The sequence below is a fragment of the Scyliorhinus canicula genome, chromosome 5 (assembly GCF_902713615.1).
Source record: "Scyliorhinus canicula chromosome 5, sScyCan1.1, whole genome shotgun sequence".
In the NCBI taxonomy this organism is placed as follows: domain Eukaryota; kingdom Metazoa; phylum Chordata; class Chondrichthyes; order Carcharhiniformes; family Scyliorhinidae; genus Scyliorhinus; species Scyliorhinus canicula.
The window spans coordinates 85,468,139-85,486,810 of NC_052150.1; the positions used below are offsets into that span (position 1 = coordinate 85,468,139).

Here is an 18,672-nt window from a genome sequence, read left to right on the forward strand (position 1 = left end):
GGGGGCTAACAGGGACCCAGCGTAGATCTAGCAGCTTTTGCTGCAGATATGGGTCCCCACACTTGCGCGTCGGAGGCCACGCATGCGCATGGCGGTGGCCTCCAGCGGCAGTGCCATGCTCCATGACGGATTTGGACAGCGGAGCTGGACCCGAGAAATAAACCGCCCGATTGGCCGCTCGCCTGACTGTCAATGGCCGCACAAACATTTCCCGGCTGCCTATAAGGCCTCCGTCCCCCGGTCTCCGATCGGCCCAATACTGACCAGGGCAGCCACGGACCTGGTCTGCAACAGCCACGCGAGTATCCTGACTGGCTGAACCATATTAGATCCACGCCGTCGGGACTTCGGCCGGTCGGGGTTGGAGAATGGTGGAGCGGGCCTACGCCAATGGCCTCAGATAGGTCTTAGGCGGCGCGGCATACTCCCCGAGTACGCTGCTTTTCGGGGTCAGCAGAATCGGGGAACCGGCGCCGGTCCCGATTCCTTGCAGAAAAATGGATTCTCTGCCCCCGCGCTGGCCGCGATTTCGGCATCGGGGTGTGGAGAATTCAACCCATGTTTTATGCTGTAAATCAAAATACTATGCACCCTGTTCGCCATCATGGACAAAATGTTTCCGTTAAAGTTTGAGCAGTTAATTTTAATTTTTAAAAAAGTGGCTATTACAACTGTACAACTATGCACTTCATCCTTTTATAAAACTCCCACTGATTCTTGGTCAATATTTTCTAAAAAGGTAACGGTCTAGATTTTGCATCGGTAATGACAACTAAACTGTTGGCATTCAGTTTTATTACTACTCTGAAGCTGCCAGTGCATTCTGGAGTTTGTACACTTGCAGTTGCATGTGGAAATCCAGAATTTGCTGTCAGTAATTCCACATCTATTCATAGGGTGCACTGTTAACTCAATTAGGAGTCATTGAATTGACGCAAGTTCTATTTTCATTAGTTTCATTGTAAAAGCAATAAAAAATTACAACTTGTTGAATGGAGTAAAACAGGAGTTTTCATGATGTACGCAGTTCTGTATTACTGCTGAGAAATCTCTGGCCCTGGAAATCTAATTTTATATTTGTGGAATCATAAATCCTATATTTTTTATAAGTTTGGTTTCTTATTTCCGTTTCTAACCTAATCCTGTGTGCAATTTTTGTCCTACACTTTGTCAGAGTGAAATAACCAGTGCTTTTAACTTCTTGGTTTGCTGCCTAAGAATTCTCCAATGTGATTTGCTCTTTTCCTGCTTGATGCAGTTATTGGACACCAGGAGAACCCCTGGACTTGGTACCAGATTCAAATTAATATCAGAAAGGGGAAACCAATGCCACAAAGATTAATAGTCTTTCTTCAAGTGGCTTTGTTGTTGATTGCAAAATCTGGACTAATAATGTCACCAAATAACTACTTTTGAACTTCCAATAAATGTGTTTTGATGAAGTTGCCTTAAAGACTTCTATTTTGATAGAACACTGCACTAAAGACTTGTTCCAGAACCTTATTTGGTGTTCTTCATTGATGGAATTGAAAATATGTGTTGCAGTTGAAATCCCTTCTGTGTTCCAGCCTATGGCAGTTATTGGCTTAAGATTCAGTACTCATGATGTACTGTGTTTGGCTGTCAGAAGGAATAGGTTACTGCAGTGCAGTTGATGGAGAAAGGATTGATTGAGGCAATGTTCATATATTGCTGGGAGGCAAATTGGATATTGATGCCATACTATTTTTATATTGAGAACAAGCATGGAGAATTGTGTTTCTGAAGAGAATCTTGCATCTGTATGTATTACAAAATTTATCTTGCTTTTAACAAATGAATATTAAGTTGGTGCTTGCTCTTTCTGTCCTAGCATGAAAACTTTCCCTTTGCCATGGTGATAGATGGGCACTAATATTGTCCTGAAAAAGCTGGACTTTGTTTATAAACTTGTTCTAAAGTTGATTGCTGAAATTACATTTTTATGCTATTTTCAGGAAGCTGATCAACTCTTGCTTTTAAAATATTGGCAGGTATCTTTTTTGACCGGTCAGTTGAAATTAAAGGATTATGCAGCAGAATTGTTGATTGTAAAATTGCACTGGATTATCAAATCTTGGACTCCAGTTGACACCTTAGTATGTGACTTTATGATGTAGTTGCCTGTTACTTCTTTTCAACAATGGAAGTATTGGTTTCATGGTTTGTTGTTACTAGTTGAAGGAACAGTTAGGGATTGGCTTTTCTAAATAGATCACAAAATGCACATACATTTATTGACACTTCATTTATTGATACATTTATTGCATTACAGAATCAGATTATAATTTGCGCTCTTCTCCATTCGTGATCACAGCACAGAGCAATTTCCATAGGCAAACGTTCAGAATTTATAATCCAAAATGTACTGCCACGTGTGTTGCACTCCTCAGGTTGTGAATTCAAGTCCCACTCCAGGACTTTATCATAAAAATCAAGGCTGACTCTCTAATGCATGTCATGATATGCAAACATGCAGCTAATGAACACATAGAATCGGACACGACCAATGAGCAGTCAGGACACTCGGGGGTGGTATCTCACTATAAAAGGAATGAGGCATTCGCACTCCGCCTCTTTCCACAGATCAACATCTACAGAGTGAAACGGTGTATCGTCAGTGTCACAGCCCAGCACGTGACTTAGAGCAAGGCTGGTTCAGTTAGACTGAGTTCCGACATTTAGATTAGCAGAGAGTCGAACTCATTGAGAACTGTGTTAATAGTTCAATAAAACACATTGAACTCACTTCAAAGTCTGGAGCATCTTTTATTCAAAACTGCAGCAAGTGGCAGCTTGTGTTATTCTAAATTACATAACACAATGCAGTACTGAGGAAGCACTGTACGGTTGGAGGTACTATCTTTCAGATGAAATGTTAAATTTAAGCTCCATCTGCCCCTCTGGTGGATGCAAATGATCTTGCAGCACAATTTCAAAGAAGAGCTATTACTTGTTTTCATGCCAATACTTGTTTCTTAATGAAGAACAGAAAAACAGATTATCTGGTCATTGGTTCATTGCTGTTTGTGGGACTTTGCATGTTGGCATGTGCATATTGTCTGTCACATTTCCTATATAACAGAAGTGATTACATTTTAAAGTAATTCACTGGCTTTAGCGTGCTTTAGGGTATCCTGTATCCATGAAAAGCTCTGTATAAGTGCAAGTTCTTTTAACTTTGGAGATGAATTTGCTTGCTGAGTTACTGAGTGGTTGCCCTTTTCCTGCTGGGCATTGACCGTGTCAGCTCCACACCTTGTCTTTTCTTTTGAAGGGCAGAATAAACACCATCCCACCAAACTTACTTTGTTGTGGCTAATGCACAAACAAAATACATTTCTGAAAATTGAGTAAGCAGAAGTAAAATGAATATAGTCTAATAATTTTAGCTTTATGCACTGTTTATTCTTTGACTTGAAAACAGAACTGCAGACTGAGATTTTTTTAAGCAGTCTTACAATACCAGGTCACCTGAGGAAGGAGCAGTGCTCTGAAAGCTAGTGTTTGGAACAAACCTGTTGGACTTTAACCTAGTGTTGTAAGACTTCTTACTGAGCTCACCCCAGTCCAACGCTGGCATCTCCACATCTTTTTTAAAGATCTTGAAAGTACTTTCACAGACTTCTGTCTCACCACATGTGGTGTGTGAAAGTGCAAACAAACTGACTAAAAATTATTAGCTGCTAGAGTCTCTGGTTTTAAAAAAAGGTTGATGCCAAAAAAGTGTTCATTTTGAGAGATGAATTACTTTTCTGCCAGGATGAACTGTTGCAACTCCTTTTGCAGTGGCAAACGTTCACTTTGATATAAAAAAAAGTGCATCTTTGAGTACAACTAGTAGTTAGATTAAAACTTTGCAATGCATTCAAAGCCTTTTCAACAGGTACAGAATGAAAATATTCAGTGTTCCTCTCATTTACAAGGTTGTCAATGTGTACACTATTATTGTACAATTGAAAACAATAAAATTCAAAACAGTGGCATTATGATTGGGTACGGCACTCCTCTGTACTGTAAGACGGTACTGGTTCATTAGCACAGCTTGAAAATTTTGTGTTTTGCTTCTGGAGACGCTTGCAGCTATATAGACTGCTCCGGTACTTGGGTAAAGATAGTGTCTGGTTAGCTGTTCACGTGGGTCAACCATGATCGTTATCTCCCTTTTACTGGTGTGCTTGGGGGTTCCTTGTTGCAAATTCTAGCAGATTTCCTTTTTGACAGCCTCTTTTCTATTTTTCTTACACCTCTTCCCCACCACCATGATTTAATTGTGATTTGGGAAGTAAAATTGAACCATCAAAATTTCTTGTAGTACTGGCTGAGGAGCAGAAAGCTGCAAAACTGAAATGCTATAGCATATGTTTAGACCAGCATAATGTGACCATTGGAATTTTTTGATGAGCAACACCAAGTGTATCAAAAACATGCCAACGCAAAGTCAGGTTTTGGAAAACTGGTGTAGTTAGTCACAGAAAAAGATAAAAAATTGTTTCTATAAATCTTATTAATACCGTTCAAAAATAGGTGGGGAAATTCTGAAAAATGCACAACTTTACTTTCAAAATAAACTTGCTGTTAAGAACAGGGTTCCCAGAAATTCAATGGTACTGCACCCTCCTTTCAGATACAAATTAAGTACTTAAGCATCTATATAGCAGATAGTGCATGCATTTTGATTCCTAGAAGTGTTGAGGGGAATGCTATATTGCTGAAGACAGTAAAAGAGCTCCCCATGTGTCCTTTTAGAGTAAAGGCTATGTTGGTTAGTTTGGCTCCCTAGAGATTAGCTGGAAAATGGTAGCAATGTGGGAATAGTGGAGGTACACTCCACTATGATTGCTGTACATATGTAGGAGAAAACTAAGATGATCATCTGGGTGTCTTCAGTCGGCAGTGGGACACAGCATGATGCAGCCTTTGGTCATGAATGCAGAATAGACTGGATCCTTGCCTGAGTATAGTCCCGCACAACTACAGCTTTCCTCTTGCTTCGCTATCCAGATGTATCTGTATGCGGAATGACCAATTTCTAGAGTGCCTTTAGAAAATTCTCACATTTTCTATATTGTACAAAATTGTCCTTGGGGTCAACAATTTCTGCTGGAGTGTCCCAATTTGAAAAACTTGGCAGGTGGTGCAAAACTTGGGAAATACACTACAGGAGTAGGGCAGGGGCTAGTGAAAGGGACACATACCTGGCAAATAAAATTTAATGCAGTGAAGGAGATAAACTATAAATTAAACAATATGATTTTAAAAGGAGTGCATGAACAGAGACCTGGAGGTTCACACATGGAAATCTTTAAAGGTGGCAGGAAAAGGTGAAGCAGAAAAATGTAATCCACCTCTTTAGAAAAAAGGCCAAAGGAGAAGTTTTGCTAAACCTTTTAAAATCATCAATCAACAAGTCCACCCGTTAGCCGGTGAAAAGATCCGAAAATTCCACCGCGAGCGGGAGCCACCAAAATGTGTGACCACTCACACCATGGCCGCCACTGCAAGTCTTTTTAAAATAATTGATTAGGATACAGCTGAAGTATTGAGTCCAGCTCTTTCATTCCTTCATGGCCATGCCTGTCGCTAATCTGTTCCAGGCCGCCAAACATTTTGCACATCAGCACTCCTCCGATTCTGGCTTCTTGTACATCCCCAATTATAATTGCTCCACCATTGGTAGCTGTGGCTTCAACTGATGTGCAGTTAGGTGGGGTCACGGGGAGTGTGCTAGGCAGGGTGCTCTTTTAGAGAGTCGGTACAGACCCGGTGGGCCAAATGGTCTCCTTTGCACTGAAGGAATTCTTTATCATTCTATATCTGCTGAGACCCTAATCTCTGTAATTCCTTCCCTAAACTGTCCCACCTCTCTACATCTCTTTTTCTCTCCCTTTCTCGCCTATTTTAAGGTGCTATTTTAAGATTTTAAAATCTACCTCTTGGGGGTGTCACGTGACATGAGCGTGGGAGCAGCTGCATTTTTCATGAGCTCTGGCTCTGCTCGTTGTTTAGTCATATATTTATCCTGTGCACATTCCGTAATTGTCATTTTTGGGACATATGTCCCTGGATGAACCTGACTGGGGTTTTACGATGAAGAGCAGAGTGAAACTGTAGAGAATCCTTGTGTGAGTGAGGCAGTCTGAGTTGGCTGGGGTGGGGCCCAATGTGCAGTGGCGTTGTTGCTGATGAGCGAAAATGCACCTTGGTGGTGCTGTGGGCATCAGGATGACCCTGAGAGTGTTCTCATAGAATCATACAATTTACAGTGCAGAAGGAGGCCATTGGGCCCATCGGGTCTGCACCAGCCCTTGAAAACAGCCCCCCACTTTCTTTGTTTTTAATAAATTTAGAGTATCCAATTCATTTTTTCCAATTAAGGGGCAATTTAGCGTCTGGATAGTGATCTTGGTTCCGTGCTGCAGGTTTTTGGTGCTCACCTTGAAGAACCACGAGAAAGTAAGAAGGCAAATGCAATGTTAGCATTCATGTTGAGAGGGCTAGAATACAAGACCAGGGATGTACTTGAGGCTGTATAAGGATCTGGTCAGACCCCATTTGGAGTATTGTGAGCAGTTTTGGGCCCCGTATCTAAGGAAGGATGTGCTGGCCTTGGAAACGGTCCAGAGGAGGTTCACAAGAATGATCCCTGGAATGAAGGGGGTCTGACCAGATCCTTATACAGCCTCACAAGTACATCCCTGGTCTTGTATTCTAGCCCTCTCAACATGAATGCTAACATTGCATTTGCCTTCTTGCCTTCTTACTTTATCGTGGTTCTTCAAGGTGAGCACCAAAAACCTGCAGCACGGAACCAAGATCACTATCCAGACGCTAAATTGCCCCTTAATTGCAAAAAATGAATTGGATACTCTAACTTTATTAAAAATGAAGAACTTGTCTTATGAGGAACGGTTGAGGACTCTGGGTCTGTACTCGTTGGAGTTTAGAAGGTTCAGGGGGGGATCTTATTGAAACTTACAGAATACTGCGCGGCCTGGATAGAGTGGACGTGGAGAGACTGTTTCCACGTAGGAAAAACTAGAACCTGAGGACACCATCTCAGACTAAAGGGACGACCCTTTAAAACAGAGATGAGGATGAATTTCTTCAGCTCGAGTGGTGAATCTGTGGAACTCTTTGCCGCAGAAGGTTGTGGAGGCCAAATCACTGAGTGTCTTTAAGAAAGAGATAGATAGGTTCTTGATTAATAAGGGGATCAGGAGTTATGGGGAGAAGACAGGAGAATGTGGATGAGATAATATCAGCCATGATTGAATGGCAGAGCAGACTCGATGGGCCGGGTGGCCTAATTCTGCTCTTGTGACTTACGGTCTTGTATCCTTGGGCAATACAGTTGGGATATTGGCAAACATCCGTGGATTTGATAGAGCACTTTTCCTGGTTCCTCTGATCATCCTGCAGAGTGTGTTGCATATCCTGACTGTTTCGGGATGCAGAGGTCAGGCAAGGAGTGTCCTTGTGTCTGGTTTCTGGTGGGAAGTGAGAGGCGTGTTCCTGACTGAGTTTGAAGATTGGCTGCCATGCTTTAGTAATCACCAATTTCGAGCCTGGTGTATTGGTTCGACGGATCACTACATATCCGGTCTTCAAGATTCGTCCCTCTGACCGCTGGTCTTGTTATCCTGTTTTCAATGATCGAAGTGAGGGGATGGAAGTGGCCGGTTGGTGAATTCTTAATTGGTTTGTTGATTGTTCCTAGGCCAACTCGGGTGCTTTTTTTCTTGGTTTTTTTTTTGTTCTTCATCTGGATGAGCAGTGTGCTTTTCAGTGGGAAGGTACATTGCCCTGGGTATGGCTGAGGTGGTGCAGGAATGGCTGGGGCATATATCATAGAATCACTGCAGAGCAGAAGAAGACCCATTAAGTCTGCATCCTACCTAGGCCCACACGTCCACACTATTCCCATAACCCAGCCTAACATTTTGGACACTAGGGTGCAATTCAGCATGGCCAATCCATCTGCACATCTTTGGACTGTGGAACAAAACCGGAGCACCCGCAGAAAACCCACACAGACATGGGGAGACTGTACTAACTTCACACAGACAGTGACCCAAGGTTGAAATTGAACCTGGGTCCCTGATGCTGTGGGGCAGCAGTGCTTGTCACTGTGCTGCCCCATAGGTTTTTGGTTGTGCTGGGGGAGGTAATTTTTGTGTCCGTGTGCTGGGCTAGGCCAGGTCCGATGCTGTGATTAGTATCCTGTTTACCCCTGGAGCTTGGCATGTCCCGTCACAAAGGCACTTATTCGGGACGTTCTGAGAATACCAGGAGGCCTGGGGTTCAGCCATGTCTTGTACTTTACCCCTCGGTTGGGGCTGCTGTAATTCTTTTTTGGTAGTAGCTGGGGAGGTGCACTGCCCTGGGTGTGGTTGAGAAGGTGCAAACCAGCGAGGGTATAGGTTTTGGGTGTGCTGAAGGTCCTTTCAGGTGTGCTGGGCCGGCCTGGTCTGATGCTGTGTTGCCCAGTTGTACTGGTGTTCTCCAGTTCCCCTCATGTATGTTGAGTGTTTACTTTTTCTTGCTGTGCAGTCACCATTCCTGTGGTTTTGTTGCGTTTTAAGTATAAAACTTCTAGAAATATAATTTATTTTAAAAATCTACCTATTTAACCAAGCTTAAGTACCCTCCTATCTCCTTATGTGGCACAGGATAAGATTGTGTTTGAGAACTCATCAGTGCAGTGCCCGGGAAGGTTTTATTGTGTTAAGTGGCATATAAATGCTAGTTGTTGCCATGCCTCTCTGCTGAGACAGTAACTGCTTTCTATCTGACCTTTCCAGGCTGCATTTTTCTTGCTACCAAGGAATCAAAACAAAATTATTCGGTTTCTGCTTCAGCAGAAGCTCTAACTAATGCACATCTTCCAATACATTTACATTACCGGGATTAACAAATGCATTAATCTGTGGTAGAGACTAATCACTTCTACAGCATATTTTATTTTACATGAATGTCTAATAAATATGATAGCCTCAAATGCTAATGTATCTATCCTTAACCCTTGCCTTTCTCTCATTTGATGTGCTGTTGCTTGTTGAAATTCTCCTCTGATATGGGATCAAGTTGCACAAGTAAGTTGCTAAATCTAACACCTTTAAAAAACATTTGCTCTTGGGAAGATAGCATCACTGCAAGGCAAAGATCCACAATTCAAAAAGGGCAGCATGGTAGCATGGTGGTTAGCATAAATGCTTCACAGCTCCAGGGTCCCAGGTTCGGTTCCCGGCTGGGTCACTGTCTGTGTGGAGTCTGCACATCCTCCCGTGTGTGCGTGGGTTTCCTCCGGGTGCTCCGGTTTCCTCCCACAGTCCAAAGATGTGCGGGTTAGGTGGATTGGCCATGCTAAATTGCCCGTAGTGTCCTAAAAAGTAAGGTTGGGGGGTTGTTGGGTTACGGGTATAGGGTGGATACGTGGGTTTGAGTAGGGTGATCATGGCTCGGCACAACATCGAGGGCCAAAGGGCCTGTTCTGTGCTGTACTGTTCTATGTTCTATGTTCTATTTACTGTCTGCCCCTAATTAGCCTCAAGAAACTGGTGGTGAGCTGCTCCTTGACTGGCTACCTCCATGTGGTGTGAGGCAGCAGTGCTAACCACTGTGCCGCCATGCTGCCCTCAGTGGCTGAGTAACCCTGGCAGAACCCAACCTTTTAAAAAAATAAATAAATAAATTCTGAGTAGCAAATTATTTTTTTCCAATAAAGGGGCAATTTAGCATGGCCAATCCACCTAACATTCACATCTTTGAGTTGTGGGGGTGAGACCCACGCAAACACGAGGAGAATGTGCAAACTCCACAGAAACAGTGACCTGGGGCTGGGATCGAACCTCGGTCCTCACCACCGTGCGGCAACAGTGCTAACCACTGCACCACCGTATGCCCAACAGAACCCAAACTTGAGCATCAGTAAGCTCGTTGCTGAACAAGTGCTGCTTGATAGCATTGTCGATAATATCTTCCATCACTTCAATTGAGAGTAGACTGTTGATGCAGTAATTGACCGGATTGGATTTGTATTGTTTTTTTTCATGGACAGGAGATTTCAGAGCATTTTTCCACATTGTTTGGGTAGCTAGGTACCAGTGTTGTAGCTGTACTGAAACTTTACTCAGCTAGTTCTGGAACACAAGACTTCCGTGCTACAGCTGTGATATTGTCAAGGCGTGTAGCCTTTTCTGTATGTACTGTTTTCAACTGTTTCTTTATATTACATGGAATGAATCCCATTGCCTGAAGACTGACATTTATGACGGTGGTAACCTTGTTGGAGGCCACGGTGGGTCATCTACTCCTATGTTCCTAACTGAAGATGTTTGAAAATGTTTCAGCCTTGTCTTTTGCAGTAATGTTCTGGGCTTATCCATCAAGCATGGTGATGTTTTCCCAGTCTCTGCCTCTGTGTTTGCACTGGATGTGGTGGGGCTTCAGAACTTTGATTTGACCCATTGGTTGTAGGATTGCTTAGCTATACCTATTCTGCTTCTACTTGATAGCATGCAAAAAAGTAGTACTATGTTGTAGCTTCACCAGATTGGCACCTAATTTTTAGGTATGCCTGGTACTGCTTAATGCATAGTCTCCTGCACTCCTCATTGACCAAGAGTTAGTATCCTGGCATGGTGGTAACAGCAAATTGAGGGATATGCCAGGCCATGAAGTTACAGATTGTGATTTGAATATAATTCTGCTGCTGCAGATGGCCCACAGTATCTCCTCTGATGCCCCTTTGAGCTGCTGGATCAGTTCTGATTTTATTTCAATGAGCAAGATGGTGGTAGGACCATACAACACTATGGAAGACATCCTTTGCATGCAGGCCAGATTTACTTTTCACAAGGACAGTATGTCAGCCATTCCTACCAATTCTGTCATTTGCCAATACATCTGTGACTGATAGATTTGAGAGGGCAAAGTAGGGTTTTGCCCTCTAGTTGGTTCTCTTACCATCTACTACAGGCCAAGTCTGGCAACTCTGTCCTTCTGGGCTCAGTCAGTAGAGGTGCAACTGTTCTACTCTTGGTGATGGACAAGTCTCCCAATCTATATCCTTGCTACCATCTGCTTCTTGTGAGTGAACTTCAACTTTGAACACTGATTCATTAGCTGAAGGAGGATGATGGTGCTAATTAGTAGAACATTCCTTTGCCCACGCATGACCTAATGCAATGAGACCTCATGAGGTCTAGAGTTCAATGTTGAGAACTCCCAGGCCACTCCCTCCCAACTGTATAACCACTTTGCTGTCACCTCTGGTGTGTTTCCCTTGCCAGTGGGATAGGGTGTAATCAAGAGCAAAGAGTCTGAGATGGTGGCTATTTGGTATGGTCGTACTCAGTAAATCATACCTGACTGTTACTTGGCCAGTTTGTGGGGCAGTTCTCCCAGTTTTGGCATATATCACCAGATGTTAGTGAGGAGGAATTTGCAGGGTTGACGGGACAACATGTGTCTTTTCTGGTGCCTAGATCGATGCCAGGTGGGCCCTTCTATTATTTTATTCTTTGACCTTGTACCCAATCAGCCGCTAGGCCATTTGAGAGGGCTGTGAGTAGTTGCATATGGGCCAGACTGGACAATTGAAGGATATTGGTGAACCAACTGGGCATTTACGACAGTCTGCCAGATTAATTGAACAAATTCTCTCAGCTGTGTTAGTTCAGGCATCTGGATTACATGCATGCCACCATTCTTTGTAATCTGCTTCTACACCTATCTTGATCCCTGCATCATTTCTGTTCTGTTATTGTCTTGGATGAGCTGTAATTTCCCCATGCTAAGCATTGGGAAGAACCACCACAAACTCTGATCCATGACCATTGACTGACTGTTTGTCCCTCCCAACCACTTTCTCCATAAAGTTGTCTACTTAATTTGTCTACTGCTGAAACCTTCATCCATGTCTTTGTCACGTCTAGACTTAAATGCTCCATTGTTTTTCCAGTTGGCCTCTCATTGTCATTAAACTTCAACTGATGACATTTTTGGCTCTTTTTTCCTGCACCAAGTTCTGCTTGACAATTATTGCCAGCCTTGTTGACTTGTTGGCTAACCGTCTCCCAACCCCATAAACTTAAATTTCTACCCTTTTTTCTAAATCCCTGCATTGTCTTGTTCCTCTTTTTTTTTTTCTCTGTTACTTGCTCTTGTATTACAAAGTACCTTCTCAATCCCAAATACTTCTTTTGAAATTGCACCTCTTGTGCATGCACCACCTCATGTCTCGTCACTGGCAACATTGCTGGAGTTGTCGTTATACCTTCCTGTGCAAATCTTCCAAAAAACACTGCCTCTTCCCTGTTCCTTTTGAGAACTTTCTTAACATTTATCTCTTTGACTCTCTTTGACTCCGCTTTTAGTCACTTTCTAATATTTTTTCTTTCTGACTTGACATTAATTTTCCCTTGTATCTCCTAAAGAAATTTAGGATGTATGACTTATAGTTGCTATTAACATAATAAAGGAGAGAATTTTAATGTTGAAGGGATATTTTAGTCCTATCACAAGAATTTCATCAACATTTTGCAGTGCAAAGAAACATAATTGACGAGACTCAGATTCATTTCTCACTGTGGAGTTGTCTTAAGTTTGGCAAGAAAAAAATGTGGTTGGTATTTCAGATTTAGTTTCTGTGCAATATAAACCCCTGTCCTTCATCATAACCTTTATGTGCTCCTTTGGAGAGCAGTTTGCACGGTTGCTTGCATCTATTTCTAATCAAGACGGCACTCACTCAGCCACTGTGAAGAAGTCTTATGAACATGCAGTCAACGCATTATTTATTGCGGCCGCCAAAAAGCCAAGTACTATATTATTTTCATTAATATGTTCAATGCTTTGTTGTGTTTTATAGTAACCATACTGTGAGAAAATTTACTTTTGTAATCTACATGGGTTGACTACTGGCCAGCCAGTCCTTTCTTTGGCCAATAATTGTTAGTGTATCCTTTACTGGAACCTAGCCTATTATAATATACTAAGTTCTAGCAGTATATGTTCAAGCTTATTTCAAATTATAAATGTACTTTTATGCTAATTTTTCTGTATAATTGACTAGGCTGTTCCAGATTTTGCCAGCCATAATGCAGAATTTATAAAATTATAACTTCAAATGGGTAGTATTTGGTGTGAAAATCTGCAGGACTATAACTTAGAATATAAACCATTGTGTTGCAAAAAAAGGCAAGATCAACAAAGTTGCCAGGCATTTTCTCAAACTTTCCCAGTGCATTTGCTATAATGTGCTATAATTTTACAATTGTCAGGTTATTAGTAAACTTTACTTTGGTTATATATACATATATGATGTGGTTATATATACATATGATATGATGTTTTTCCTTAGCTGGATTTGTCTTCAGAAACAAATGCCATCTCAAATATATATTAAAATGTGTGATTGGAATAATAGAGGTATTGATACTTTCAAATTAAGTAGTGCACTATTGGTGTATGGTTTTTTGTGAATTTCATAGAATCATTTATTGTACATGTAACAATTTTCTATGTTTAGGCGGATCAGTTGGAAATGAGATTTTTCAAACATATTTGAGCTGAAATTATTGGTTCAAAAATCTGAGTTCGACATGAAGTTGATTGCCTGATAGCTCATGTTATTCGATATGGCGTAACAGTGCCCGAGTCAATTTTAACCTAATTTAAATTTGAAAATTTTGTTTTGCAAAATTCTAATTGATCTTGTCAGTTAACACCGTCTTAGATGTTATGTATCCATGACATTTAAAGGAAATTTGCTTTTGTAAACAATAAAGAAGTGCCATTTTCTGCCTGTCAAATCATATCATACTGGTGAAGCTACTACCCTTTGGCGCTGAATGTAGAGGTTAGAAGTAAAATTACTGCTGAGGCTGGAACCAAAGATTGGCCAAAAGCCTTAATGTACTTATAAATGTTGCTGTGGAATCAAACTGGACAAATAATAATTATCTTTATTGTCACAAGTAGGCTTACATTAACACTGCAATGAAGTTACTTTGAAAAGGGCAAGGGTCAGGAAAAACAGGCAATGTAATTGTGCTTTATTATAATTGATCCCTCCTTCTCTGCATCTGCTTCTCTCCCTTACCACTACCTGCAATGTCCTCTTTCCTCCCCACCAATGTGGTTGGTATTTCATTGGATCTCATAATTTCATCTTTCTGCTGATCCTTCTCCCAAGATCCTCAAATCCTGTTTTCCCAAGCTTTCGGTCATCTTCCTGAATATCAAGTGGTTTGGTGTCAAACGAACTGCTCATTACACAAATTACACCAATGAAAATTCCGGGTGTAGGCTGAATATATGTAAATTCTGTACAATTAGGATGCTTATTGAAAGCGGATTGTGCAGATAACTTTTAAAATCTTGATTATTGCAAATTGGATGGAATAAATTAAGAATATATAATCTTCAACTAAAGTTAGGGGGACTTTTTGGAGATCTATAAAAAGAAAGGAACTGAAAGATGTAGCTCTGGACTATGGAGAGAGCACTTTTGAGGAGATCTACCCTCTAATTACCAAAGCAGTGGACAGGATAGAACAAGATCTTTGACAGAGCAAAAAATACAGCACAGAACAGGCCCTTCGGCCCACGATGTTGTGCCGAACTTTTGTCCTAGATTAAGAACAAATTAATCTACACCCCATCATTCTACCGCAATCCATGTACCTATCCAATAGTCGCTTGATGGTCCCTAATGTTTCCGAGTCAACTACTTCCACAGGCAGTGCATTCCATGCCCCCACTACTCTCTGGGTAAAGAACCTACTTCTGACATCCCCCCTATATCTTCCACCATTCACCTTAAATTTATGTCCCCTTGTAATGGTTTGTTCCACCCGGGGGAAAGTCTCTGAGTGTCTACTCTATCTATTCCCCTGATCATCTTATAAACCTCTATCAAGTTGCCCCTCATCCTTCTCCGTTCTAATGAGAAAAGGCCTAGCACCCTCAACCTTTCCTAGTAAGACCTACTCTCCATTCCAGGCAACATCCGTCCTTTGCACCTTTTCCAAAACTTTTACTCAGAGAGTAGTAAGGACGTGGAATGCCTTGCCTACAACAGCAGTGGACTCGCCAACACCAAACGCATTCAAATGGTCATTGGATAGGCATATGGACGATAAGGGAATAGTGTAGATGGGCTTTAGAGGGATTTCACAGGTTGGCGCAACATCGAGGGCCGAAGGGCCTGTACTGCGCTGTAATGTTCTATGTTCCACATCCTTCCAAAAATGAGGCGACCAGAACTGCACATAGTACTCCAAATGTGGCCTTACCAAAGTTTTGTACAGCTGCATCATCACCTCATGGCTCTTAAATTCAATCTTTCTGCTAATGAACGCTAGCACACCATAGGCCTTCTTCACAGCTCTATCCACTTGAATGGCAACTTTCAAAGATCTATGAACATAGACCCCAAGATCTCTCTGCTCCTGCAGAGAGTTGAGAGTTGACAGTTAAGGTTAAACTATTTTTGGTTTTCATGAAGGCGAGTTTAAAACATGCACACATTCTGTTGAAGAAACATCCAAAGATAGATGCAAATAAATAAACTGACAGTGATTTAGAGTTTCACATATTGGCTCCAAAGTTGAAAGACTCTTGGGGTTGTGAGCTTCTGTGATGACGATTTTAAAACTTTCAAGATAAGGAAACTAGTAAATTATAAGGGTAGAAACAATCTTGACAAATTAGTTAGACTTTCTTCGAACATCTGCGTGAGAGCAACTGAGTGTGTTTCTGGGTTTGAGTGATGGGAATTATTTAAACGAAGTACCCTGCCTGTCTCATGGGTATTGTCTACAGAAAAGTATTTTTGCCCGCGTGTGATAATGAAGCTTCTAATGATTAATTACATCCTTATTGGGCATTTTAAGTACTAAAATAATTGCAAGGGTTGAACACTATGCATGGAAGATGGCTTCACCTGAAGAGACAGGCATATTTGAATAGAGGCCAGCCCAGAGCGGGGACACTAGGAGACTAGGCTGAAGAAACCAAATTTATGCTGGAGGAAATGTTCAGGAAGTGCACGGCTGATTAAATACAACTTTGCCTTCAATTTTGAATCTGCCCATTTAAATTTGACTAGGTACTTCCAGTATGAAGACCTTATTTTATATTATGCTGAGAGCAGATCGTTGAGCATAATATTGTTTTGACAGTCTGCTTAAGTGAAGCTCTTAGGCAAATGGAAGAGAATTTTCATAATTGAGTGATGCTGAACCTATTTTGGTTCCCTGTACAAAGAGAAAGCAAGGTGAGGGGTAATCATAACTTTTTGCTGCTACCTCAGCTCCAGCTATAATTAAAGCTAACTGATAGTTGCTGTTTGTAATATTGCTTGACCCAGTCTTTACTTAACTGCTGAATCCCCATCCATGCCTTTGTTACCTCCAGTCTTGACTATTCCAATACCCTCCTAGTTGGGCTCCCATCCTTTTTTTTTTAAAATAATTTTTATTGAAAGAGTTTTTCCATACAAACATTTACCCCTACTAATTTTTAAATTATTTACAACACAATCCCTCTAGGCAAATGTCCCTCCCTCGCCCGCCCTCTCGCGCGCACCAGTCCTCCCCCCCCCCCCCCCCCAGGCAACCTTAACAAGCAAGGCAGCCTACAGTTTCAGACATGAGCAGCGAGCAGACTTGCCCGCGTTACAGTCGTGCATGTCCCCCCACGACCCTTGCTGCCCCCCCCCTCCCTCCACCCCCCCTCCCTCCCTCCCTCCCCCCCTCCCCCCCCCCCCCCCCCCCGGGTTGCTGCTGCCACGACCCCGAACGTCTATCTCTGATCTAAAAAGTCAAGGAAAGGTTGCCACCGCCTGGAGAATCCCTGTACCGACCCTCTCAGGGCAAATTTGATCCTTTCTAGCTGAATATAGCTAGCCATATCGTTAATCCAAGTTTCAACGCTTGGAGGCCTCGCGTCCTTCCATTGAATTAATATCCTTCGTCGAGCCACTAGGGATGCAAAGGCCAGTATTCCGGCCTCCCTAGCCTCCTGTACCCCCGGTTCTACCCCGACCCCAAAGATCGCAAGCCCCCATCCTGGTTTGACCCTGGACCCCACCACCTTCGACACCGTCCTTGCCACCCCCTTCCAGAACCCTTCCAGCACCGGACATGCCCAGAACATATGCACATGGTTCGCTGGGCTTCCCAGACATCTGACACACCTGTCCTCACCCCCAAAGAACCGGCTCATCCTTGTCCCCGTCATGTGAGCTCTATGCAGCACCTTAAATTGAATGAGGCTCAGCCTCGCACACGAGGAGGAAGAATTGACCTTCTCCAGTGCATCCGCCCACGTCCCGTCTTCTATCTGCTCTCCCAGCTCCCCTTCCCACTTGGCTTTCAGCTCCTCCCCTGATGCTTCTTCCGCCTCCTGCATTATCTTGTAGATGTCTGATATCTTCCCCCCTCCGACCCAGACCCCCGAGAGCACCCTATCACTCGCCCCCTTACTGGGGAGCAGGGGGAACCCCTCCACCTGCCGTCTAGCAAATGCCTTCACTTGTAAATATCTGAACATGTTTCCCGGGGGGAGCTCAAACTTCTCCTCCAGCCCTCCCAGGCTCGCAAACCTCCCCTCTATAAACAGGTCCTTCAGCTGCCGTATGCCCACCCTGTACCAGCTCTGAAATCCCCCGTCGATGTTCCCCGGGATGAATCTATGGTTCCCTCTTATTGGCGCCGCCAACAGACCTCCCATTTCCCCCCTATGTCGCCTCCACTGCCCCCATATCTTGAGGGTGGCCGCCACCACCGGGCTCGTGGTGTACCTCGTGGGGGGGAGCGGCCATGGTGCCGTTACTAGGGCCCCCAGGCTTGTGTTGCCACAGGACGCCCTCTCCATTCGTTTCCAAGCTGCCCCCTCCCCTTCCATCATCCACTTGCGCACCATTGACACATTTGCCGCCCAGTAGTACCCCGAAAGATTGGGTAGTGCCAGCCCTCCACTGTCCCTACTCCGCTCCAAAAAGACCCTCCTCACCCTTGGGGTGCCATGCGCCCACACGTAGCTCATGATGCTACTCGTCACCTTTTTGAAGAAGGCCCTAGGGAGGAAGATGGGCAAGCACTGAAATAAAAACAAGAACCTTGTGAGGACCGTCATTTTGATTGACTGCACCCTCCCCGCCAGCGACAACGGTACCATGTCCCACCTCTTAAATTCCTCCTCCATCTGTTCCACCAGCCTGGAAAAGTTCAACTTGTGGAGGGTCCCCCAGTTCCTTGCCACCTGCACCCCTAAGTACCTAAAGCTCTTTCCTGCTCGCTTGAAGGGGAGTCTCCCAATACCCTCTCCCTGGTCCCCCGGGTGTATCACAAAAACCTCGCTTTTGCCCAAATTTAGTTTGTACCCCGAAAAGTCCCCAAACTCTGCTAATAGTTCCATTATCTCCGGCATTCCCCCTTCTGGGTCTGCCACGTACAGCAGTAGATCATCCGCATACAGCGATACTCGATGTTCCTCCCCTCCCCTAGTTGGGCTCCCATCCTACATGAATTTATTATTATCTAAATCTTTGCTGCCTTAACTTGTACCAAATTTTGTTCACCCGCCAACAGCAGGGACCAAATGGCTTACTCTTGCTCCTAATTCATATGTTCGTACGTCAGC

General features: G+C 43.3%; 1 protein-coding gene across 5 annotated transcripts in view; it reads left to right on the forward strand.

The window, feature by feature from the left end:
• Nucleotides 1-1,730: 1,730 nt before the first annotated feature.
• LOC119966101 (sodium bicarbonate cotransporter 3-like) overlaps nucleotides 1,731-18,672 on the forward strand; it is a 182,520-nt gene continuing 165,578 nt past the window's right edge. For 2 of the 5 annotated variants that reach the window (XM_038797313.1, XM_038797314.1), the window contains exon 1: nucleotides 12,707-12,842. In XM_038797313.1, the coding sequence (XP_038653241.1) occupies nucleotides 12,795-12,842 (48 nt within the window). In that variant the 5' untranslated portion in view covers nucleotides 12,707-12,794. Of the gene's footprint in view, nucleotides 1,782-12,706; nucleotides 12,843-18,672 lie in introns of those variants that run through there. The other 3 variants (XM_038797312.1, XM_038797315.1, XM_038797316.1) reach the window with 3 other exon arrangements.